The 27,051-nt window shown below is 38.2% G+C and overlaps 1 protein-coding gene across 36 annotated transcripts in view; it reads left to right on the top strand.

Annotated features, from left to right (window-relative positions):
* The window catches only part of EPB41L3 (erythrocyte membrane protein band 4.1 like 3), a 201,355-nt gene extending 177,243 nt beyond the window's left edge, over positions 1 to 24,112 (top strand). For 5 of the 36 annotated variants that reach the window (XM_074944563.1, XM_074944567.1, XM_074944562.1 and 2 more), the window contains exons 14-27: positions 2,958 to 3,011; positions 4,917 to 4,952; positions 5,119 to 5,184; positions 5,633 to 5,824; positions 12,720 to 12,794; positions 13,204 to 13,302; positions 14,084 to 14,809; positions 15,331 to 15,453; positions 15,949 to 16,338; positions 17,873 to 18,007; positions 18,807 to 18,905; positions 19,890 to 19,970; positions 20,228 to 20,345; positions 21,616 to 24,112. In XM_074944563.1, coding sequence (XP_074800664.1) covers positions 2,958 to 3,011; positions 4,917 to 4,952; positions 5,119 to 5,184; positions 5,633 to 5,824; positions 12,720 to 12,794; positions 13,204 to 13,302; positions 14,084 to 14,809; positions 15,331 to 15,453; positions 15,949 to 16,338; positions 17,873 to 18,007; positions 18,807 to 18,905; positions 19,890 to 19,970; positions 20,228 to 20,338 — 2,187 coding nt within the window. In that variant the 3' untranslated portion in view covers positions 20,339 to 20,345; positions 21,616 to 24,112. The remainder of the gene's footprint in view (positions 1 to 2,957; positions 3,012 to 4,916; positions 4,953 to 5,118; positions 5,185 to 5,632; positions 5,825 to 12,719; positions 12,795 to 13,203; positions 13,303 to 14,083; positions 14,810 to 15,330; positions 15,454 to 15,948; positions 16,339 to 17,872; positions 18,008 to 18,806; positions 18,906 to 19,889; positions 19,971 to 20,227; positions 20,346 to 21,615) is intronic. The other 31 variants (XM_074944572.1, XM_074944559.1, XM_074944573.1 and 28 more) reach the window with 24 other exon arrangements.
* The last annotated feature ends 2,939 nt before the right edge of the window (positions 24,113 to 27,051 follow it).

Below are 27,051 nucleotides of genomic sequence, written 5' to 3'. Positions count from 1 at the left end.
CATCCAAGATCAATTTTACTATCTCATTTCATGTCTTCACTTTGAGATAGCATTAAATTTCAACTTACAATAGCTCTGCACTCAGATGATTACAATAGTAAAAACATAATAATATATTGTCTATTATAGAAGCAGAGTGTATAGCCAAAAATAATAATAAAGCAGTGTTTATATAATCCATTTGTGTATTCTTCTTTCAGAAATGACCACCTCTTTTGGTATTAGACTTAGTGGTCAAAGTGAATATCATCATAATAACAGTGTGTAAAATAAACTTTGCAATTTAGTCCTTTTGTGATAATGGTTACCCCAGAATCAATACTTGTATGGCAAATTACACAGACTTGTGCCTAATCAAGGGTGTATTTCTTGTTCAAAATATTGCATGAAAGTTAATATGTTTTAAAGTTGGGCATGTCTGCATTACATCGGCAAAACAAATCACAGCAGTTATTGTCACAAACTAGAGGACAAGCAACTGAAGCTTATCAGAATATAGCTATCTTTTTTCTTTCGTATCCCCTAGCCTGCCAATTAGTTCCAGCAGCTGCATATCATTCAGAGCACTACAGTTGGTCTATAATTTTAACCAGCCATTCTTTTAACTCTGTGTTCCTAGTGAAATCTGCCTTGCTGAGCCTCTTAAACCTCCATTTCACTGCTTTTTAAATGACTTCAAATCTTTATTTGACAAGTAGTTCAATAACATCAACTTTTAGCCTCTTGGTGTAGATTGGTTTATTAGTAGATTTGTCCATCGTGGTTATATACTGATTTCTGTATTTCATTTAGAATTTCAGTTTCATTAAGAAAGAAATAGAAAAAAACTCTCTGTATGAACGTGTACTTTCAGTTAACAGTAGTGTACCCAATGATGTGCATGACATATTTAAGAGCTACAGTAAGTATCCTGCCCCTATGGACCGTATTCTGATAAAACTACTTCTTTGACCACATTCTATCCTGAGACGTTCATCGGTGTCAGGCTGTGTGTCCAAGGGCAGAATTTGTCCCTTTACATTTCATTAGCTGCTTGATCCACACTTTAGTGATTAAAATTCTTGACAGCCTTTTCTTTCCAATTGTAACTGTTGTAATAACAATCTGTGCCAAAATTTAGCATTACAGTGTCTTGGCCCCAGACATTTTTTTATTTATTTTTAAAAAATACCTGGACTCCTCTATTCAGATGGTTTTTAAGTTACAGGTGTACATTGGATTTCAGTTATACTGTTTTAACTCAAAAACAGTTTTGCTTATAAAATTGTAATGATGTCTGACCTTTTAGTTAGTACAAAAAAATGAATGATTGCTTTACTAGCAAAACAGCTACTTTTACAGAATCTTTTTATAACACTTTGTTTATAATCAATGTATTTTGATTTATGAATTATTCTGGCACTAAACTTTCATACAAAAAAAAGTAACCTGTCCAGTCAAACCCACTTACTAGAAAATTGTATATAGTATTTTGTATGTACCCAGTAGACCAAAATGATCTAACCAGTTCTGGCTAGCATATGAATAATGCACATTCTGTACCCTTTATTCAAAACAAGGAGTGATAGCCAAAGGCAATGAAGGAAGTATCAAAAGTGTTTTTAAGGTAACATTAAAATTGTCACAAACTGACTGAAGAAAGGAAATTCAAAGTTGAGTTTGACCTTCCATCCATACCTTCAACTGTGTTGCCTTTTTTCTCTCTCTTCATGTTGATGAGACTTAAGGATGAAGAGTATTGTCTTAACTATAAATTACTTGACTTTTTTTACTTTATATATAGTCTTATGACCATTTATGATCCTTGGTCAGTTGAAGAACCTTCATTGATTTTAGTGAAAGTTGTGCATGCAGATCAAGGGCAGGTGACTTAATGATATTTAATTTTTGCTTTTAAGTTGTAATTTGGTGATCTGCAAGCCTATTAACCATTTTAACAACCACCTCATGAGGAGTTACCTAAATTTGGCTCTATCTGTGTTAACTTATTGACACTCATATTGTCTATTCCAAGATGTACCTGACCGTGTCAATGTTCTACTTGTGCAGCCTGAAAAGTAGGCTTACATTAGGCTGCATGATGCTGTGCTTTGTTTCATTTGTACCACTTGTACTTGGTTTGGTTTTGGTTTTGTTTTTTTTGTTTGTTTGTTTTTGGGGGGGGGGGGAGGGTTGGTCAATATTTTTAATTGGAATGAAAAGTGTTTAAAATTGTATTCTTTTTTGAAATGGTAAGTTTGTCCCTGTTTAATATTAGAAACAATATTGGCAACTCTATCTTGCCACTAGCAAATGGGGGGTGAGCCATACACATGACATAGGTGGACTGTAGATAACTGTGTATATACTTATTTGAACTCCTTGGTAATGCAGACAGCCTCATAATGTTTAAATGTGGGAACAGTAATAAAATCTGTACAGATGAGGGGCTGAAAGTCAGGTGACTGTTAAAGTAGCTTTTTTATTTTAAAAAAAAAATTATCATCTTTTCCCCTTCGAACTACAAAATCAGACACCACAGTAACTGTGTATACTAGCATAAACAATTGATTAACAGGATTGTATTGATTTATTTTTATGTTGTGGGGGAAAAGTTTGTTAATTATATATATTTTTACAAGGTTTTAGTTCTTTAAAAAAGCCACCTGGCTTTCTTAAGAGGAAAAACCTGTGATTCGATTAACGTTTTTTCAGATAATGTTTTGTTGGGCTAATCAAGCTGTTATGGTAAAGCCATATACTGTGTACAGTATGTCTTGAGTCTTCCTCTGAGTCTGTTCTGTTTATTAAATATAGCATTTTTATGTTGCTTCTTTAAATTATATATGGTTTAAAAAGCCACGCCACAGGGATGTAGACTTAGCAATTCAAGCTGTGACCTGCATTTACTGACAAGTTGGGTTTATTCTTTATTCCTGCTTACTACTTGGAACCTGGTTACTTGTGTAACACAATAGACTGACAGTGAACAGACGGATACTGCAGCTGATGGTGAAACCACTGCCACAGAGGTTTGTACAGTCACCAGCATATAGTTATCAAAGAATGTAGCATGTAGCTTCACCTCTCTCAGATCCTGTATATTAGCACTATTCTGTGCCTCTGTTGCTGTAGTTTAGATACCTTTCTGTATATGTGTGTGTTGAAGAGTTTATTTGATTCCTTAAGTTTCAAACATCCATTCTAGATTCATTTTATTTTGGGTTTCTGTTTGAAAATTCTGCTAAACTACTTTGTGTATTGTGTAGGTAACAGATGGTAGTAAAGTAACTTGAACAAATGGTGTTTTCTTGGGCTGTAGTGCTGACTGAGATTGAGTTATCCTGTTTTTAAGATGAACATGTTAAGGATAATTAAATGTATAAAAAGGGAGAACAGGCAGATATTCAAAAGTTTCTCCTGGGAGAATTTTTCTCCTCCTGGAGTGTACTCAAGTTTGCACAATCATATCTGAGACTGTGCCTTGAATTCTGATTAACATGTAACATTTATAATACATGTATTGTTACATGTATTATTTTCAGAGGATGAAAATAAGTAGCTTAGCCCTCTTCCTCAAATAAACAAACAAAAACTTAAAAACTTATACAATATAGTAAGTATACTGAATACACAAAATTCAGCCCTATTAAAACTCCAGTGAAGAGGGTGTAACTTCTATGGAGTTAATGGAGTTGCAACTGCATACACCAGGACTGAATTTGATACAATATGAGGTAAAGCCACACAGGGTTATCACATACATTATGAAAGGGTTTCAAAATGATCCAATCACTATTTCAAATTATTATAATTAAAATCACCATCAGGGAAATATTCTGTATGCAGCATATCAATGGCAATCAAATCTTGCCTGTAAATACAGGAGACTTGAATTGAGTGATAAAGTGAATGTCAAATACTGAATTTGCAGTTATTTGAATAATTAAGTGTAAATTTAAAAATATCAACAAGAAAATATGGCCCAAAAATCAGCAGAACCCATTATGAAACGGTGACATTATGAATGTTGATAACCAGTAGGAAAAATATAATTCTGTATTAAGTGTTTCCTGTCTAAAATTTTATTTTTAACTAAACAGGATATATTGAAAACATTTAAGCTAAATTTTCACAGGTAGAGATTTTGGAACCCTGAACTTTTGAGTTCCCCAACATGGTGTCTTATTAGGGACCTGATTTTTCAGAAAGTGTTGAGCACCTGACAGCAAATAAGGGCCTGATTTTCAAATGTCTCAAGTTGGGCACTCACAAACTGAAGCAACAAAAATCATCAGTCACTTCAAAAAATTTAGGATCCCAGTGAATATGCCATTCCATAGTGCAGTTCCTAAAAGTGGATCCAGAGACAGTGTATACACAGTATAGTTAAAATGTGTGTATAAAAACACTCACAGAGACAGAGGGAGAATGAATAAAATTAGTGAAATAGCATTTTATGGAATTAGATGATGCTTCAGCTTTGTAGGCAGCATTGTGCACTGTTACCCTGCTTCAAAGTTTATAGGAGACTGCTAGTGGACCATTATTTATAATTTTTAAACTCTTGGTGTCATGTAGATCTGAAGCTCTTACTATTAGCATTAAAGTATAATACATTACATCTCGGTAAGAAAGTCTGAATGCTGGCTCATAAATGAATAGAGGGGCCTGGGAATATTTGAGCACACAGACATATACAAAAATGAAGTTTTAATATCCTTTTTTCACATTTAGCAAGTTTAAAAGAAGGCTCTTGTATTAGATCTGAGAATTATGCAAGATTGGGTTGATAAATGTGTCCACCCATTTCTCCAGTGCTCTCAGTGGAGAGAAAATGTGATCTTAGCATTATAAAATATACGGATCAGCTTTTGTCACCTTACATTGATTTGTGTTGGTAAGGTTTTGTTTTCAAATCTTTCCTGTGCTGGCAGTCGGATCAAGAGGAAGATGGAGATCTCAAGGCACAGGTAAAGAATGGAAGGCCATGCGCATTACTGAATTGTGGGTGTCCGCAGTGTTCATATCTCTCAGCATGCCATTTGCCAAGTCTTTGTAAAGCAATGCATAGAACAGCATTTTGTATCCTTTGAATATTGTGTCCCTTACCTTTCCCTTTCTTTTCACTTCTTTCAGAATAGTCTGATTAAGCGAATAAAGGGTGAAAATGTGTATGTCAAACATAGTAATCTTATGTTAGAGGTTGGTATTGTATATACCAGTGCATGTACTGTACATGTGTGTTGGTTTTAGTGGTAAACCTGTGGATCTGCACTATGATGCATGAACCGTGTACTCCCACCTTCTAATAAATTAAATGGCTATTTTTTTCTCAGATTATGATGGCTTTCTCTACCTTGTTCCATAAATTTCTGTGTGTGTATATATATGTTCAAAGTTTCTTTATCAGGTATAGCTTACAGTGTATATGGGTAAAATTAGGAGTATTTTATTGCTAACACGAACTAGATTTTTCTGTACAGTTATCCTTCAAAATACCACATTTTCACAAGTGTTGTGTTAGTGCTGTGATCCCCGATTCCCTAAAATACTTACTACCTTCTTCACTAACCAATTTACACATTTTGATTTTTACATTTTGGCAGCTTAGGTGAATGTTACAAAATGCCCTTGTTTTTATATTATCCAGGAGCTAGACAAAAATCAAGAAGACCTGATGAAACACCAGACGAATATAAGTGAACTGAAACGAACCTTCTTGGAAACCTCCACAGACACTACAGTGTCTAATGAATGGGAGAAGAGGCTTTCGACATCTCCAGTTCGGCTTGCTACAAGACAGGAGGAAGCTCCTATGATTGAACCACTTGTGCCTGAAGAGGTCAGTGCCCACCTTTTCATCAGACTCAGAATCATAGAAATGTAGGGCTGGAAGGGACCTTGAGAAGTCATCAAGTCCAGCCCTCTGTGCTGGGGCACAACCAAGTAAACCCAGACCATCTTTGATAGATGTTTGTCCAACCTTTTATTAAAAACCTCCAATGTTGGGGAATCCACAACCTCCTTTGGAAGCCTGTCCCAGAATTTAACTGCCCTTAGAGTTAGAAAGTTTTTCCTAATATCTAATCTAAATCTCCCTTACTGCAAATAAAGTCCATTACTTTTTGTCCTGCCTTCAGTGGACATGGGGAAGAATTGATCACAGTCCTTTTTATAACAGCTCTTTAACATATTTGAAGACTATTATCAAATTCCACTCTCCCTCAGTCTTCTTTTCTCAAGACTAAACATTCCCAGTTCTTTAACCTTTCCTTGTAGGTCAGGTTTTCTAAATCTTTTATCGTTTTTGTTGCTCTCCTCTGGACTCTCTCCAGTTTGTCCACATCTTTCTTAAAGTGTGGCGTCCTGAATTGGAAACAGTACTCCAGCTGAGGCCTCACCAGTACCGAGTAGAGCAGGAAATTACCTTCTTTGTCTTTCATACACACTCCTGTTAATATATCTGTCAACTGCTCTTGGTGCAGTCTCTCTAGGGGTCCCAGCTTTTTCCTAATTGGTCCTGTTAAATTCATCTGCACTTAAGCCAGTCTATAAATTCTTAACTTAAATTGAGTCTACCAGCCTTTAAACTCCGGGGCTTACAGTCTCCTTTTGTTGCCCCTCTTCTATCCAGGACCTTTCTGCCTCCTTTCTCTCTCTGTTCTCCATCCTTTATAGTTGGGCTTGTTTTCTTTATTGGTCCAACCTGTGGATGCATGTCTCCACGATTGACAGTTCTAGTAGCTGTGCTGGGATGTGATTAGCCTGATTACCTGTAAGCAGGAAAGACTCTCCTCTTCCTTCTGCCTATGCTCAGTATGGGGTTGCGAACCCCATTACATAACCCCAGAATGATTATTCGCCTTTTTTTCAACTGCATCACGTTGGTGACTCATATTCAATTTGTAATGCACTGTAACCCCGAGATCCTTTTCAGCAGGACTACCACCTCACCAGTTATTCCCCATTTTGTAGTTGCGCACGTGATTTTTTCCTGCTGAAGTGAAGTACTTTGCACTTACATTTATTGATTTCATCTTGCTGAATTCAGACCAATTCTCCAATTTGTCGGGGTTGTTATGAATTCTAATCCTGTCCTGCAAAGTGCTTGCAACCCCTCCCAGCGTGGTGTCATCTGCACATTTTGTAAACGCAGTCTTCATTCCATTATCCCAGTCATTAATGAAAATATTGAATAGTTTCAGACTTTGGACTGACCCATGCCATGCACCACTGGATACGCTTTCCCAGTTTGACAGTGAACCATTGATAACTACTCTCTGGGTACCATTTTTCAACCAGTTGTGCACCCACCTTATAGTAGTTTCATCTAGACCACATTGCCCTAGTTTGCTTATGAGAATGTCATTTCGGACTGTGTCACAAAAGCCTTACCAAACTCAAGATATAGCATATGTACTACCCCTCCCACCCCCGCATCCAATAGGCCAGTAACCCTTTCAAAGAAGGAAATGAGGTTGGTTTGGCATGATTTGTTCTTGACAAATCCATGCTGTCGATTCCTTATCACCATATTACTCTCTCTGTACTTTATTTGCGGTCACTCCCATTAGGTGGTAGGTGCTTTCCAAGCCCTTAAAGGCATTCTCTGTTCTGAGGAACTCGCAATCTAAAGGCAGAGGTCAGGGAAAGGGGAAGAACAGTAGGCAATTAATGTGCAATTTACAGATGAATCGGTAAGGTTCACTGTAAGCAGCATGGCAGAGGTACGTCTTGAAGAGGGACTTAAATGTGGATAGGGTTAAGGGGTCTGATGAGCTTGGGGGGGGCGGGTGTGAACCAGCCTAGAGGGCTTTATGAAAGGAGGCATGGAGGCAATTGTATGAAAATCTGGCAAATGCTTGGACAAAGGTCAGGAGCATTGGCAGAGCAGAGGAGGAGGAGGGGGTGACGAGGGAGTAGGTAGGGAGGAGCAGAGTTATTTAGAACTTTGAAGATGGTGATATGTTAGTTATGCCTAATTTTCCAATTTCATAATCCGGACTAACATTTTGTAGGCATTAGCTGTAAACTATGTGATACATTTTTATTTGCGACCAGCTTGAAAGGCTAGATTGCCAAAAGTAAAAACCTGGGGCACTAAGTGGTCAGGAAATGCGCGTAGAAGAACTTTCCAACAAAAAGAAAAGGAATACTTGTAGCCCTTAGAGACTAACAAATTTATAGGAGCATAAGGTTTTGTGAGCTACAGCTCACTTCATCGGATGCGTGCAGTATTTTCCACTGCATGCATCCGATGAAGTGAGCTGTAGCTCACAAAAGCTTATGTTCAGATAAATTGGTTAGTCTCTAAGGTGCCACAAGTACTCCTTTTTTTTTTTTTTTTTTTGCGGATACAGACTAACACGGCTGCTACTCTGTTTCCAACAAAAATGTTTCTTTTTAAGTTAAGCATAAATTCTATGGTTTACGATATTGACAGAAGTGGTACTGTAACATCAAAACAACCTAAGACACGAAGCTGCCTCACCATTCCTAAAAGTTCAAAGAGAATGGGGAATATGGAGCCTTCCACTAGTTTGAATCTAGCTCAAGCTGGTAGGGACTCAGAGTTGTTACCAGTGGTCTTCATGAGAAAACCCATACTCCTAATCCAGTTCCAGAAGCATTATCACAATTGTCAGTAACTGTTATCACTATAGGGCAGTGATTGAATGATCCTGGAAACTGAACGCCTGTTGGGTTGTACTTACAGAAAAACAATGATGGGAAAATATGGAGAAGCTTGCACTTGTATTTTTGGAAACATTCCTCAGCTTCCTGTTCTTTGAACACATGAAGACAGAAACAGTCTCTCACTCAGAAAAGCCTGGACCCCAAATATTACAAGGAACTGCTTATGCAGATCAGGGCAATGCATTCAGGGATTGTGTACAATCTCAGACTTGTAAGGAAGCCTAAGCCAGGAATCAGAAGGGGATGATCCTAAGGATCTTTCAGCTTGCATCCAATATATGCAGTGCTTAGACACTGTGGTGATTGGTACCCTACAGATGCCTAAGGAAGAGCCTCTAAAAATGCAGTGACATAGTAGGAGTCCAGTTCCGGTATAGTAAAAAGGTGGTATTCGTAAACACTGTATTTAAGCTGTGAGTCAGGAAGTATAGAGCACAATGCGTAGTTTTAAGCATGCGAATAACCCTGTTGATTTATATGGGGCTACTCAAATGTTTAAAACTATGCATGTGCCTAAGTATTTTGCTGAACTGGATGGGGCCTTACAAAGGAAATTCTGTACAGTTCTGCAGTGAGTAGTAACACCCTTTTCTAACAATGTGGTACGGTAACTTCCCTGCCATTACGTTTCCTAAATTAACTCTTTTTTTTTTTTTCCCCAAAGAGAGATCACACTTTCTAACATCAGATAAAGTTTAATCCACATAAAGGTAACCAAGCAATACTAAATGTATTAAATCTCTGAGTGCCTCTTCTATAAAACATAATTTCTTCATTGATGGTTTACATGAATATGAGAGCACAGATTATGTCCCCTTGTTTTGAGAAAATCCTCAGAGTTTATACTTGGAATAGCAGCTAATGACACCTTCATGAATCGGGCGATATCTTTATAGTCACTGTAATCTGTTATGTCAATACATCAGTGGTAGCTACAATTGGCTGGAATGCTCTTGCTGTCCTCCCCAAAGGATGAATCCCTGTGAGTAGATGACAAAGCATTTGTGATGGACAGCTTTAGCTTTAGAAATCGCACTATGCCAGAGTCTGTTTGGCTGCCTTCTGGGATACAGTGCACACTCATCTGTTTACCTTGGCTTTTTAAAATCAGTGGCTGGGAAGCTATTTATTATCAGTGGAAGAGGTGGTTATTGAAATGGCTTTTTTTCTTACTACTATTTGATAGAAATCATTTTGGTTGTCATTTTGATAAAAGTGCCCAAATATGACCGAGAGAGGCATGATAAAAATGTATAAGCAACTAAAAATCCCTGTTTACTTTTTTTATGAACGCACCATAAAGTTATTTATCTGAAACTCTAGGCACCTTAACAAAATAAAAGCCCAAGTCCATACGTAAGACAAAAGCCAGCAGTAGCAAACAAACTCCCCACAAAAACAGCCATTTCCCCCTCACCAACCACCTAAATTCTCTCTCAAAACCATACATGCCACCCAATTTCACCAACCTTAATATTCAGTTCTCCTCAGTTCTCCCCAAAATCCCACCCAATAAATGAGGTTCAGCAAAATGCTCTAAAGATTCACAGATGTGAGGGCTCTTGTGGACCAACAGTGAGAGGGGGAATTCCAAAGGCGAAGGGCCCTCACTAAACATGACACCTCAGTATGCTCTCTCTCTTATAAACCAAAGGGATTCCTGCTCAAGTACTGCCCAGAGAGGTGGGTGTCTGTCAGGCAGGTTCCAAGCAATTTATAGGTTCAAATCAATACCTCAAATTCCACTTGGAAACCCACAGCCAGTGCAAAAATGGGAGGATAGGATACAAGTGCACCCATATTGACAAAGGTCAAGGACTATTCAGATACTGTGAGAATTGTCTCTTGACAACAGTCTTCCCTCAGATAGTTCTTATTATTATTTCTCAGTCAGATAGGGTCAGATTACAATACTCTTTCTCAGATAGAGTATAATCTTTCTCTACTGTTACCCTGACTCCTGTTGAAAAGCCCCATTAAAGTCAGTGGGGCTATCACAACTTGTCCCATAATAAGTTTCATTCAACTCAGCACACCCTTTCCCACTTATTACCCTTGTCTTCCTCAAATCAGTCCTTGAATTATTGTTACCTTAAAATTGTTCTAGGCTCTCTACTGACCCATTTGGTAACATCTGACACAGGAAACTGGGAGATACTAGTTTTTAGTATCATCTACTGATTTTTGTGATCTGTATTATAAATTAAGTCATATTGGCCCCATTTACTTTGACTAAGCACCACTGATCTCTCCAGTGCATTGAGTGATAGAGTTATGCTATTTTGTATGTACTGGAAATGTATGGTGCCTAAATAAATTGCCTGGTTCCTCTGGAACATGGTATATTAATATAAGAATTTTGATAACATCCAGTTGCACTTGTTTTATTTAAATAATGTAATCAATTCAAAGAGATACACAGTCTACTTAAATCTCACTTAAGAATTGTTTAATACACTTAAAAGTAACACTTAAGATTATTGTAAGGAAATGTATAGTCCATTAGTCAGTTTCACACAACAATAGGGGAAAGACTAACATTTTTAAAAATAGGAAAATGTGATTTAAAAAAAAAAAAAACACACAGCTTTTGGCAGTGAGGTTCAACCAGTAGTAGCCGTTTGTTTCCTGAAGTTCAGCGAGTTACCTTTTCATGCATAGTTTGTAAATGTTCCTTATTTTGTCTGTTTTTTCATTGTTAAAATTTGTATTCTTCTCAAGTGACTAAACCATGTAGAATACATGTCACATTAGATGTTGAAAGATTACACTTTTATCACTTCAGCAATAATACTTGCAAAAAATATAATAAAAGATAATACACTGGATGTTATAGTAGATGCGGATTTTTCCACAATTCTACCTCTCTGCCTCATCACACTGCGGGGGATGTTTGGCCAAGAAAATGAATTGCCCTAGAAGTGAGGAGGGATAGAGCATGCCTGAGAAATATCCCCACCCACATCTCAACAAGTGAGATTGTGGGGTGTTGGACCAGAAAAGGGGATGGACCCCTCCTAGAAGGTATGGATGGAGTAAAACCCATGCCCAAAGATGCAGAAGTCATGTCCCTCCTCCTTGGGTTCTTGCCTCCCATTGGCTGGCTTTAGGGAATGGGGGGACTGGGAGCTGATTGATCCCGCCACACCCCTCCCAACAATTTAAACTTTCCCCTGGACTTCAGGAGCCTCTTGCCTCTTCATCTGCTCTCCCCTCCCTGCCTTTAGCTGTAACCACAGTGAGTTTTGTTTCCAGAGTGCTGGATAGGAAGGGATAGGTCTGACCAATCAGTCTTTGGGGATCAGGATTTTTTCCCCACACTGGGCCAAACTGTCAGTTTCCAAAGGGTTTTTCACTTTCCTTGAATCATTATGGAGGCACAGTTGAGGTACAGAAGAATAGGATTTGGAAGTCTTAGTTAGGGATTATTTAGGAATATTTAGTTTGTCACAATTTTCAGCCTGTGTCCAGTGTACATAAAGGCTAAAAGGGCCAGCTACCAGTGGTAAATGAGACCTAAGTTTTCACAGACGGAGATCCCCCATTTGTAACCTCTGTCCCCCTCATGGGGAGTAGGCGAATGGGTGAGAGGACTCAGAAGTGGGCTGGGCCCTGTGGGACAGGTTGGTTTTGGTTATATGGTGGGAGCCCTGTAACCCCACACTAGACCCCGTTAAATGTCTGGTATATGAGATGGGGGGCTTATATACCATCCATACCCAACTGTAAGTTAATAAAATTGTAGCCTGCTGCTTAAAATCCATTCCAGTGTCTATCTTTCATTCACCTGTGTGTCCTGAGCAAAGATGTACTCCTTGATATTTTTTTTTATTATTATTATTATTGCTTGGAAAATTCTTTGCTACAATCATTCCTGTTTAATTCTATTTGCTATTTCTCAAATGAAATAGTCTGGCAATGAATGGTTTGCTTGTACATTAGAAATGTATGAAACATAGATAAGTTTGTGTAGAGTATGGAGTAAAAATGCATTTCAGTTATTAAAAGTGTCTACTCCCTGGCCCTCTCTTATTCATTAGACCAAAGAAGAAAAAGAAAAATATGAAAAACTTATATTTTTGCAGAAGGGAAGTACTACATTCCTGGAGTCCCAGGTAAAAACAAAACATACTTTACTAAAATGCAATCAAATAGACTGGCACAGAGTTACTCTTTTGCTATCATTTTCCTTTTCAAAGCCACAAAATTATGTTAAAAAAAGCTCAACAAGTAGGTATGTTATTGTGGACAGAATACTGGGGAAGGAGAACAAGTACCCTCCAAAGTTTTTGTCTACCTACTAGAGATTTGTTTCCCTATGGTTAACAGCCTTGGGTGAGTGGATCTCGGGGGGAGAAGGTTCTCTAACTGTGCATGCATTTGCAGAGTACAGAAGTCTCACTGAAAATGTTACAGTGAATGAGGCACTGTTGTCATTAGAATGAATTTCCTTTATGGTGTCAAGTGAATTCAGATTATCTTGAGTGATGATGAAGTTTGAATTCTTACTGGTTTTTCCATTAGCCAAGGGTGATAGAGAAGAAGCTGCAGGAAGGAGAATCCACTGGCACTGTTACTTCTCATCAAATCATTTTCCAGAAAACTGTCCCATCATCCGTAGAGGTTATTTTTAATTCATTTGATTTAAACCAGTGCATTGGTTTAGTTGAATAAATTAAACTATTGTAGGGATAAATAATTGGACACTGTGTGCATTGAAACTAAATCACATAGCATACTTGTATATGTATACAGGCACATTGCATTTGTATATTTTGCATTATGTTCAAATAAAATCCACAAAACTCAGGGTATTTAATATACTGTATAGCTAAATTTAAACAATGCTAAGGAAGTCTGATTTATTCCCATAAAAGCAAGGAAACTCAGTTAAGACTGGCATATACAAACATGCGCTGTCCTGAGACCTCAGAGTACTTCCACAAAATAATATTTGCATAGTAGTGGGGTGGGGGGAGTAACTGAATGGGCTAATTTATCCTATTTTTATAATTTGACCTTTATTTTAAAGAAATAGGGTATTGTTATGGTGCATGAGCTTATAGCCAGCCAGGATTACTCAAAAACAGCCAGTCAGATGTGTGTTTAATTTTTTTTAAATGCTACTCAGCTGCAAGTTATCAGAGAGAGACTGTGCCTAAAGTAAATGTTTGCAGCCACATTATAAATGGCCTCAAACGGGGGTCACAAAAGAAATTCTTTGCAGATTTTATATTGCAAACAGTGATGCTGTTTATAAATTTAATTGCTGCTGTACTAGGTACAGCTATTACATGTTCTCAAAATAGCTACCTCAAATTTCTTAAGTTTTAATATTTTAGTGTTCCTAAAAGAAAAATAAACAATTGGATAATCTAATGTAGCTTTTATATTTCAAATATAGGGCACTGAGGATTGGGTTATTGTAGACAAAATACCTACTGAGGTAGTTGATGGTGAATCGAAAAAAATTGTGACATACAAAGTAATGACTGTGAGCAGTAAAACTGGTGACATTCCACCTGAGATATTAAAATCCAGTACCATTGAAATGCAAAGCTTTGAGGACTTGGAAAATGAAATACAATCAAAAGAGGAGAATAAACAGAAAATGTACACCTTAGGAAAGTCCTATGACACTGTATCCGGGAAAATTGTAACCATGACAAGTAAAGCTAAAGAGGGAGAGAAAACAGTGCAGTCATCACTAGAAGCATTTCAAAAAATGGAGAGGGGAATGCCAGAATCTGTGAAAATCATTCCAGTAGTGGCTGAATATGAAATTCTAGAGCCCATCACTGACGAAAAAGCCAGGAGGGGATCCGATGTACAGAGTACAAAAAGAAAGCTGTCTGAATCTTTGACACCCATAAAGGAAGCAGAGTCTCAGTTGCATAGTCCTGAAGAGGAAAGTTTGAAGAAAGCACAAAAGATGGACCAGGATTTTCATGGTACACTGGGAAGCTTGCAGTTTGGCAGAGCTGAAAAACACCTTGACAGTGAAGCTCTGAAAGCAGGGGCATTTGGTCGGAAAGATAAGAGCCTGTCTGAGTGGAGATATTCCAGAGAACAGCCATTTACCATTGCTACTGCTCACTATGTTACTGAATCGTCTGCATCAAGAGTAGTGGTAACAAGTGGCTTTGACTTTGTGCCACAATTTAAAGATTAAAGCATGACTTTTTTAGGCAATACCCTCACACTACCCTACCTTTCAGTTCTCTTGCTGCTTGGCTTTATGTTGACAATAGCCAATCCAGCTTATTTTTTTTTTCCTCATGATTTAAGTCAGTACCACAGTCCAAAGCAGGCATTATAATCCTTTAAACTTTTCCAATTTATTTAAAGTCCATGTTGCTGAAATGTAGTATTGCTGCTGTGGCTTGTAATTGGGGGTGGTGGGGGAGGTTTGCTTGAACCAGCAAAATCCCAGTGCTAACAAGTATGCTTTTAAATTACTGCTTATAGTCATTACAGATTTGTGCTCATTTATTTTCCCATTCTTTTCCTGTTTTCAACCTGTCTGTGTCCTTGCAACCTTATCCTCCCTTCCTCTATCTCAGCCTAGAGTTTTGTCAATTAACATATCTCTTTGTGTGTGTGTGTCTGTCTGTCTTTTGTGTATGACTCTGCATTTCTTTGTCCACTTAGACTAAACAGTCCTCCAGTGAAAAGACCTTGGATGGTTCAGATATCTTCAGTTTATTAGAGTCTGCAAGAAAACCAACTGAGTTCATAGGAGAGGTTACTTCTACTTCACATAGCAGGGCTCAGGTGGCCGTTTGATTCCATCTATGAATTTTATAACTACACACTACTGATTTTTGTTTTTCTTTTGTTCCCTATATTTGCACATACGTGTGTTTGACTCATTGATGTTTCAGAATCTGCATGGTTAATATTAATTCAAATGCTTGGTGTACCTTTTACTTCCTAAAGCTAGATCACAACTAGAAACCTCACAAGAAAATCAAGTTCTATTCCTTTTTTTTTTTCTTTTGTCATTTTACAGGCTATTTTGTTTGCGTTTAGAATGCTAGGGCATGGATACAAACGAAAAGGATAGTATGAGATTTCGTCTCCCTCTTTTAAATGCTGGTTCATGGTGCACTTTTGCTATAATAATAACCTTAAAGCGAAAACTTAAGCAACTCAGGAGAAACAAAATGGCAAACTTTAATATCATTTGTTACTTATATTTACAGTACATTGGCATTAGGAGCTAAGTTTTATTTTTCACTTCTGACATTTAAATCCATTTCCCTACAGAGAACAGAAACAAAGACAGGCCAGGAGATAAGTGCCAGCGAAATGAAGGAAGAGATTCAGCCACATCAGGATGCAGTGAAGAAGGTTGTGCAGGAGACTGTATTGGTAGAGGAGAGACATGTGACGAATGTGCATGCAAGTGGGGATGCTGTTAAATTGGCTGGAGATCAGCTGGATGCTATGGCACAGGCAGTATCTGCTGTTGCTTCTAGTATGAAAGGAAAGGAGGGTTCTGCTGTGACTGAGGGGGCTAAGGAGGAAAAAAGGGAGGAGGCTGATAAAGCTGTAACCAAACAGGAAGAAATTGCTGCTGCTTCTCATCAGCAAGAGGAGGAGCAGAGTGCAACAGTCCACGTTTCTGATACATTGGAAAGAAAACCTCATTTTGAGGTAACTAGTTATTAATAATCAGTTATTTCTGCATTGAAGTATAATGCAGTGATACTCAGACTGAGGCTTGGGAGCTGCAAGTGGCTCTTTAATGAGTCTCCTGCAGCACATGATATTAAAAAACGGTGTGATTTAATTATTAACCAATCAGGATATTTTTACTATATTATTAACCAATTGTAGAATACTTGGTCAATCATTTTGCTATGAGGGAAAATATATACATTTATATATATTTATATACATTTTATACATTTATATATATATACATTTATATATATGTATATATTTATATACAAACACTCACATGCATGTGTGTGTGTGTGTATATATTATTTTATTTATATATATAAATTCATTGTTTCATTTATTTTTTGTGTGTACACACACACATATACATACACACACATATATTTAAAAAAATAAATGAAACAATGAATTTACACTACTGTGGCTCTTTTGGGTAATGATTGCTAATTTGGCTCCTGAACCGCTGAGGTTTGAGTATCACTGGTATAATGTATACAATATCGGACTAAATTAACTGCACTGATGAAGAGTTAAATAAAACATACACAGGTAGTAGATTACATTATCACATCTTTATAGTGGGCAGTTTGTTTCTCCTCTTATTTCCTTCTTGCATGGCAGTTCTGAGGCGTGTTGCTGGTTTCCATTATTGACAACATCAGGGCTGGCCTTAGGGAAAATGGCACCCTGGGTGAACTTGCATTTTGGCGCCATTGGCCCCCACTGCTTCCCTGGGCTCCCCAACCCTCTATTGCCCCCAGGCCCCGCTGTTTCCTTCCCCATTGCTCTGAGCTCCCCTCCGCAGCCTCAGACCCCAGGTCTACCCCACTTCTTTCCTTTTTGAGCATGGCGTCCCCCCAGACCTCAGCACCCTGCGCAGTTGCCCACCGGTAAGGCCGGTCCTGGACAACATGCAATGTATATTTTACCTAAAAGAGTGGGCAGTGCTGAAGACTGATGCCTTTTATGTAGCTGATCATAAGGATACATTTAAAGTTCATTAAAATGTAAAGAGTTCACTTTTCCAAAAACATCAGAAAATAATACATTCGCCTGTATTTGTCTCAACTGGAAATAATTTACCTTGTCTTAAACTACTAAGTTTTCTCATTTTAGCCTCATTAGAAGGATTTCTAGACCTATTTGTACTAAGGGGTTAAAAACCTTCACATTGTTTTGCTTCTCTTTCTGAGAGGTAATTACAAGAAAATAAACTTGTAATGTCAATCTGTTCTACTGTAATTTTGAAATAAGCAAATTTTTAATATTTGCATCTTTTCTAAAGTCAACTTCCACGAAGTACAGCTTAGCATTAGATATAAAAACCACCTTGGAGTATTGTTAACATATATACATGTATGGACCGTTATGCTGACATTTTTTCCTTCCTGTAATGCAGAGCACATTTATTTTATTATTTTTTTTCTTCCACTCCCCAACAAAAAACCTCTCTCTGAGAAATCCAAAAGCTTTAATAAATGCTCCAATTACTTTTCCATTGAAGCAGTCACCAGTTGTGAAGACTGAAACCATCAGCTTTGGCAGTGTTTCTGCAGGTGGGGAGAAGCTTGAAATTTCTACCAAGGAAGTTCCCATAGTTCATACAGAAACAAAAACCATTACATATGAATCATCACAGGTAAGAAACTTTGCAAGACCCAGGACCTAATTTACCAGGGACTAAAAAAATACCTGAGTGTCAGCTGTTTTAAATATGTTACAGTATTAAATAGTCATATCACCCATAGTAACTCTGTACTAAACAAAAGAACTATATAAATATGTAGGCTTATCTGAAGGTACCCTTATTTGTATCACCATACGGTCTTTCGTGAACACTGGTTAGACTACAGGACTTTGATGTATATGTTTAAACATATATCCTTAAAAACTGTATGAGACACATTGTAATACAAACAAAAGTACTGTTGTAAACTTATGAGGTGATGCAAAATTCTGAAGTAGAGACGTAAGTAATGAAATAACATCTAAGTCCTACGGGACAGGTCCTGACCACTCCTGGCCATTAAAGAGCCGCATGATTCTTTTTGTAAAAGTAAGGATATTAATTTTGGTCTTCAGACTAAATTCCAACTCAAGCAATTAACTTCTACCTCTGAATTCTCCAGGCAGTTCCAGTTGCATGTAGAATTCATCACTTCATGTTCCAGCTGTTGATGTATATTGTTAAGCAGCTGCTGCATTCCACTCCAGAAGTGGCCAAAATAGGGACTATTTACAAAGCACTTTGAACACCTCAAAGTGTTGTTTCAGGCAAATGGAATAGCCTGTCGGCTACAAAGGAACATCCCAGCAGCAATTAGTTTATATCATCAGCCACATTCTTTATGCAGAAGTCTAAAGATGGGGAAAGCTCAGCCAGTATCCTCATTTTTCACGCACTGTTTATGGCATTTTTTTTCCTTTTGGCCATTTAGGCGGATTCTGGTGCTGACTCAGAGCCAGGTGTGTTGATGAGTGCACAAACCATCACATCTGAAACTACCAGTACTACAACTACTACCCATATCACCAAAGTAAGAAAACGATCGGTTCAGTCCTTGAGTAGAGGCATTTTCAGAACTTTGACATGACTCTCTAAATCAGTATTTATTTCAGAAGATGGATGCAAGCTAATATTTTCTGTGTGAAATCCTATCTAGCTTATGTAATTATGTAGTCCCCATGGCTGTAGTGTCTGAGCACCTCACAACATCCCTGTGAGGTAGGCAACTGTAATCCCCATTTTACACGAGACCCAAAGAAACTTGGTGGCTTGCCCAAGGTCACCCAGTAAGTCTGTGGCAGAGCAGGATATTGAATCTGGGTCTTCCAAGTCCCAGGCTAGCACCCCAGCCCCTGGACCATCTTTCATCCCTAAGCATAACTCCCATTAACCTCACTGAGTATGTCTACACAGCAAAGAATAACCTGCGACTGGCCCATGCCAGCCAACTCATGCTGCGGGGCAGTTTGATCGCTGTGCAGGCTTCCGGGTTCAGGATGAGGTCTAGGCTCTAGGACGCTAAGGGGTGGGAGGTTCCAGAGCTCAGGCTCCAGCCCAAACCCAGAAGTCTACACAGCAATAGAACAGCCCCACCGCCCAAGCCCGAACCAGGTGGCACAGGCCGGCTATGGGTGTCTAGTTGCTGTGCAGACATACCTATTGGGACCAGGATTTAATGCTATCTGGGTGAAATTCATCTCTGGGCAAAGGAGTTACACAAGGCCACACTCCATTAAGAGCCCTCACAATGGGACGTAAGTGGGAGCAGAGGCTTTGTGTTTCTCCTATTGTGTGTGTGTGTGTGTAGATATTCTGCATGCCATTTTTCATATGTTGGATATGCAGCTGATGGCAACCATTCTGATATATGCACTGTATAACCATCTTTTCTGAAACTCTTGCTAGGTGAACTGTTCCTGCTCATTTATCTTCAGATTCTGGAACTGTGTCTTGGAACAAGCAGCACCACTTTTAAATGTGTGCGTTTATTTGTATTTGTCCCTCTCTCTTTTAGACTGTGAAAGGAGGCATTTCAGAAACAAGAATTGAAAAACGAATAGTCATCACAGGAGATGCAGATATCGACCATGACCAGGTAGAGTATATAAGCTACGAAAAGCTGCCCTGAACTGAAGACTACCAGAGAGGGAATATTTAACCTTAAGCTTTAAAACACTGTTCCTACTGGCATGCCTTAAACTGGATTAGTATTTAAATCAATGATAGTATATTTTAATCATTTTTCCTCATTTGTAAATTGTGTAATTTCTCATGAATCTCTCCACCTTGCTACTGATCATGCATGTTCCACCTCCTTTTTGTTTTTGCCCTTCTGTGGTTTCCTTGGGCTAGGCGCTGGCTCAGGCAATTAAAGAGGCCAAAGAGCAGCACCCTGACATGTCAGTGACCAAAGTAGTGGTACATAAAGAGACAGAAATCACACCAGAAGATGGGGAAGATTGACCCACAGGTAAGAGGAATAGATGATTTTCCTAGGCACTCACTGGGCTGGCATGCAGCAAAGGCATACTCCTTCCATAATTCACCTCTAACTCCTTATTTCTTTCACTGGCATTTGCAAAAACCATGCAAGTATTAATTCTGGAATTTACTCTAGATGTAAATTCTACACATTTAGTTCGATGTATTTTTCCTTGTTTAATAGTGCCAGTTAGAGAAATGGAAATTTGCTTTTGTTGGCTCTCTGGATGTTACTCATTATCCATGCTTTGATGTATTCCTAAAATTTCTAATTCTGCGATCAAAAATCTGTTGTCTGTTTATATATGTGACTTAAGAACAAAAGCATTTTGTTCTTAAAGGTACACTTTTAATTTCTTTTACAATGCTGAGGAAAATAACTATAGCTACTTAGCCTATTTTAGGCACAAATATGGCACGATTTAGGTTTTTAGTTCAAACTTGTAAAGCTGTGTGGTCCAATTTTCTTTTTTAAATCCAGATTAATTTTTGTGTCAATATTTGGATGTCTTCACTTCCTTGTATTTTGAAAGGACATTTTGTGTTTGAAAGTGGCATTGTTTCTCAGGATGAGATGATAATGCAGCTTTTCTTGTGTCTAGCTGTCTTCAGTAAAGGCATGCTCTCCAACTAAGTTTGGCTAAACAGTCATCTTGATAATATTGTATTTACTGTATGTGCAGAAACATATCATGCATACTAACCTGCTATGCAAGAGCTCTTAATGACAGCATCATCCATAGGCTGCTTTGAATGCTGTATGCACACACAAAAAGAGGCTGCTTGTCGAATTTGTCTGAAATGATAGCAGCATCATATTCTTGAAGCACTCTGTATTCCCTAGCATTTGGTATAAGTAACATAGTATGATGTGCAACATCTCTTGAAAGTTTACTACTTTCCTGCTTTGGATGAGGAAATATAAATGCCTAAAGTAAATGTGAGTAGGACGACTGCTACTTATTTTGGAAGATGGAGCCAGTCCTTAAGGAATGAGCACCAATAACAGTTATGGTCTTCTGCTAATCAATTCAGAGAAAACAATGAAGTGGCCAGATGCAGAGCCCACTGAAATCAGTGTGGGTCTTTCCAATGCACCTTGGATCAGGCCCAAGGTTGGCAGTTACTTATACTGGAATGATGCGGTTATTATAATGTTGTCACCTGAAGTATTCAACATGAGCCCCTTTTCACCCTTGATTTGAGAGAGAGAGAAATTCAGTTGTTTCAAATAATTAACTCAGTTCTCTTTCCTGCAGGAATAATTTAGCTTGCATACGAATCCAGTCATGCACACCCTTAGGAATACCAGAGCCTATATGGAGTCTCAGTTCTAACCTGACTGACTTGTATCTGTCCGTGGAAAATTTCAGTACCGAAGAATTGATCTTAAACGCTAATAAAGGCACTGGCAGAGATATTTTCCCGTATAAAGCAATCTGAATCAGCATCAGTGAAACAATATTGCATGAAGCAACAATGAATTTACAGAAAAGCAGCATTTTTAATTTTCATTATATCTAAGTTTTCAGCTATACCTGCACGTTCATAAACAATATAAACAGTGATCTAATGTAACACACAAACAGTTCATGCCTTTCACATTTTATTAAATCTAAACATATTAAAATTTGTTAGGTGGCAAACCTTTTGTTTATGGATACTGTATATGAAGATTACCCGAAACTGCTAGAAGCTGTATAGGTACTGTGTATAATGTTTTATCACACATTAGATGTGCCAGTAACACAGTTTATTCAGGAAACAATTTGAATCTTGTATTTGTTTTATCTGGTTTTATTACTATTGCCTGATAAAAAATGATGAATCTCTAATCTTATCAAAATATTTAAATTCTTACAAAATGTGCTTTGCATACCTGATTTAATACCTTGTGAGGTAGTAAAGATTTCAGCACATTTACTTGACTTTAAGATTTTTTTGTCAGCATTGTTCAGAGTTTAAGTCAGAAAGTTTCCAGTCACCCTTCAGAAGTTCTAACCCTGTAAATTATATGTAGTTATTTTGGAGAAAGTCTGTATTTTCCTTAGTTTATAGTGTTACAAAATTATTACTCTGAAATAACCTTGATGGTTTTTTATTGACTTCCCTTTTGTTCTCAGAGAAAAAAATGTTTCATTTTAGAATCTGGTCAGCAGCATTTACTATCTAGTTCAAAGCCAAGCCTTAAACTGTACAGAACATCCACTGAAAACTCATTAGTATTCCGTTATAATATCCATTGCAGGGATATAGTCTCCATTACACTCTCAGCTGCATCACAACACATGGTGAATGTATGTTTCTGCATAGTGAAATAAAAGTGGTAAATGCATCCAGAATTGTATTGTTTTGTGTCTAAAAGAATCCATTGTTTTTTATATTCAAAACCCAAGTAATATCTATATGATATCAAAGGCTTTATTCATCTGCATAGTAGATGTGTTCTGTCTTACAATGGACCACAGTACGTCGTGCAGACAACTGGAGTTTGCAGGGCAGCCTACGGGATAATAATATGAAAATGTACTCCTTTGGGTAAAATGATGATAGCGAAGGAAAGAGAACATTATGCTTTTTTCTATCGCTGTGTACTGTGTTTCAGTTAAGTTAAATGGAAATTATTTGTGTTTGGCTAACAAAATTATAATGAAAATGTAGCATTGGCTCAAGATCTGTTTTCTTTTATATTTTTGCTCTGAATCTTGGATGAATTATCTATGTAAGAGAATCCTTACTTTTCTGTTTGCTATTGTTTGCTCCTTGACCACACTTTGATGACATTCCCTTAGTGATTTAAGATGAATTTGTAGAGGCTAACTCACCCTTCAATCCATAAACCCTGGTAGGATGCAAGAAATAAATACAAGTGAATTTGTGTACACAGGGATCCTTCTCATTGACTTCAATGGAGATGACTTCAGTCAAGGGCAGGATTTGGCCCACAGACTTGTTACAAGTATTTATTTTCTTAATTTAGAAAGAAAGAAAAGAGAATATATCAAGAGAATAATCTGTAGTTAATAATTGAAAAGAAATCTCCTGAGGCTTTGACTGCTCTACTCTGTCTCTCTAAAATGATGTTTTCAGTTAGCCATTCTTCATGTCTTTGTTGTTTAAGACCTCCCTTTATGTAACTCCCCTTCTAGCACATCAGTCATCTCTCACCTATTACCTAATGAATAATGCAAAGATTATGTTCTTATGTCCATATTTTTGGAGTTATCTCTTCCTGACCCTCTTCCTAGTAAAACAAAATGTGTCTGTAAATTCTGTTCCTTCCCAGTGAAGGTAGAATTGGATTTATTCCCACCACCACCACCTCGTCAGCTACAGAGAGAAGAGGTATCCACCCTGTTTCTCAGCAGACTACGTTCCAGGCTCTTGCTTCTGCATCAGGAGTTTAACAGTAGACTCTGAAGCCATATTGATCTTCCCTCAGGTGGCCCTTTCCTTGTCAGCTAAGAAACAGCATTATGTTACCTCAGAGATGTGAGTGGCTACTATACTGCCTTCTGTCCAGAGTTACCCTTAGCATTATATTTTAGCATGACTTGAGGGAAATGTACTATAGTGATTATGTACAGTATGTATGCTGTCTGAAGATACTGTATCTTTGAGGTTAGTCTCCTTAAAAAGCTAGGTATGGCCTAAGCATGTACAGAATAAGAGAAGATTAGAGTGGATTGGCAATGACATCTCAGTTATTGTTAGCAGCAGACCTTTGTTTGGGGTAATTCCTTGGGATGGTTCCTGGAATAATAGTTTTGATTTTTTTTAGTGACTCTTTCTTGGGTTGTCTGCCTAATGCTGTGCCACATGAAATAAAAAACACTTCCCTGTTTCTACCAGATGCCTCTTGTCTCAGTCTCTTCTCACTTGTCCAGCTCTGAGCCGTACGACCGTCCCTAGAAACAAACTGTCACAAGACCTGCACCATTACTAACGCAGACCACTACAGAGAGAAATCTCACTCATTACAGCTGGAATAATAATTTCTGACAATACAGCACTGTCTGAATGGGCTGTTCTGCATCATTAAGATAAGGGATCCAAATGTGTAGGTGGAGTTTAGTGGAACTAGCATATCTGGTAAAAAAGAAACATAGCTGGTATGACCATTCTAGATACAGAAAGTATAAATACAATAATCTCATAATCATTACAAACAAATACTGTCCTTAAGAATCAGTATTGATCTTTCTTAAGCTTTTTGAGGCTATTACTACATAAATAATAAGTAATGTTGACCAAGTTAAAGCATCACAGGGATTTTCTGATGGGCCTCCATATTCAGAAATTAGATCAGAACCTGAACTGATGTCTTCACCCATATTCTTCAAACAGACAAGATTTGTTCAGATGGGGGAAAGGTGAGGGGGTGACAGATGTTCACCTTGTCAGCTCCCATTCAGATATTGTTCCTTGTTAGCACATTTTGCAGGTAAATTCGACAATGAGGCTGTGCTTCAGTCTTGCAACCAACCTATAATTCAGGAAAATCTGATACCAATTTCCTTCGTTATCTCATAAAAGATTGTGGGACACAATCTGAATTTCAGTATTTCATTTAATGTTATTTATTGGCTTTTCCATGGTGTTGTGAACCATAGAATCTTCCCAATTCACAAGCATTAGTGGTGAGATGATATTAGTATCCCCGTTTTATAGATGAGGATTGAATGCACAGAGAGGCTATATGACTTGCTCAAGAAATCTGTGACAGAACTCAACCCTGATCTTCTGAATCCCGTGCCTTAATCTTTCTTCAACTTGAGTGCTACTTTAAGTTATGTAAATATTTTGTTTATACACTCATTGTTATAATATCTGGGCACATGTCATATGTTATATATAAAATATTGAAGCTGCCAACAGCAGACAACACTTCAGATTACCCTGGTCTATCATAAAGAACCATAACAACAATGCACAGCTGAGCAAATGCTTGATCAAAGTTACCTTGCACCATGCTTTGATAGTAACCCAAACTTTGACAGACGGCAGTGACCCTATACTAAAATGCCTATACCTTCATTCTTCAAAGGTCTGTTAATACCAGCAAGAGCTCTTGAGCTGATTTCAGCCATTGCAGTGAAACATAAGGAGAAGAGGCAGCATCTAAGGCAGGCAAGTCCCAAACCATATAACGGTGATTGGACTGGAAGAGTGGTCTCAACCTTTTTCATGTTATGGACACCCCTTCCCTCCCCACTTCACAGTTTTGAATCCATGCCGTCCCTGCAGCAACTTTAGTGCCTGGTTGTATGAAGTAAAAGTGTAATATATCGGGCCAGTATTAAGGAGCTATAATGAAAACAAGCTACTTGGTTACATCTCTCTGGGAAGAGGTTTTTTGTTTATTAATATTGAATCTCTTCGTGTTGTCTGCAGCCCTTACTGCTCTGATCTCTCTCAAGATCCCTTTGCAGTTTAGTTCTGCCCCTCTGAATGTTTTATAGGTCTCCAATTTTGGTAGTGTCCACAAATTTGACCACAGCCGAATATATACCAAAGAAACTCCCAAAGAAGAGGGACAAAAAAGCAGTTGTTCAGGGAGATGCTTGTTTCTTCGAGTTTAGCTGATCAAAAAAACCCTGTGGGAACTGTGTGAGTGTTTGATTGAACTACAGCAAGGAGCACAACTGCTTGAATAAGACAAATGGTTCCACTTTGTGACAGAAAAAACTACATAGAACACCTTGAAGTGTTCTGTGGACCACTAGGCTTAACTGCAAATATTTACTAAATATGAATGCCAAGATGATGGTTCATTTTATCATATGATTTCTATGTGAAAAAGAAAATGAAGGATTGTATTAATTCAATAACTCCCAAAGAGGTGCAAATGCTGCTTGAGTTAAGAATGCACAGAGGAAGCAGCTTTATCACTAAAGTTTGTGCCACTTCAGAAACAAGAGATTCTTTTCAAGTGCTTGTTCACGTCGATTCCAATCAGGTGTGCGCGTGCCATGTGCATGGTCATCAGAAATTTGTTCCCTTAGCGCCCGTCGGGTTGGCTAGGGAGCCCCTTGGAGTGGCGCCCTCATGGCGCTCAATATATGAGCCTGCCAACCTGACCCCCCTTTAGTTCCTTCTTACCGTCCATGGCAGGGTTGGAACGGCATTTCGCTTCCTTGCAAGTGTTCCCTTAGGCTAGTACCTAGTCCTAGTTTTTGTTTTAATAATTAGTGTATTATTGTTTATAGTTGGTATAGAAATTGGTGAGTGGGATCGTTCCTATCCTCTTACCCCGCCTTGGGCTTTGGGGCATGCCTCAAGCCCAAGGGTTTAAGTCTTGAATCATAGAATCATAAAATATCAGGGTTGGAAGGGACCTCAGGAGGTCATCTAGTCCAGCCCCCTGCTCAAAGCAGGACCAATCCCCAACTAAATCATCCCAGCCAGGGCTTTGTAAAGCCTGACCTTAAAAACTTCTAAGGAAAGAGATTCTACCACCTCCCTAGGTAACGCATTCCAGTGTTTTACCACCCTCCTAGTGAAAAAGGTTTTCCTAATATCCAACCTAAACCTCCCCCACTGCAACTTGAGACCATTACTCCTTGTTCTGTCATATGCTACCACTGAGAACAGTCTAGATCCATCCTCTTTGGAACCCCCTTTCAGGTAGTTGAAAGCAGCTATCAAATCCCCCCTCATTCTTCTCTTCTGCAGACTAAACAATCCCAGTTCCC

This window comes from Natator depressus, chromosome 2 (assembly GCF_965152275.1).
Source record: "Natator depressus isolate rNatDep1 chromosome 2, rNatDep2.hap1, whole genome shotgun sequence".
Classification (NCBI taxonomy): domain Eukaryota; kingdom Metazoa; phylum Chordata; order Testudines; family Cheloniidae; genus Natator; species Natator depressus.
This window is presented reverse-complemented; position numbering and strand designations above follow the sequence as displayed.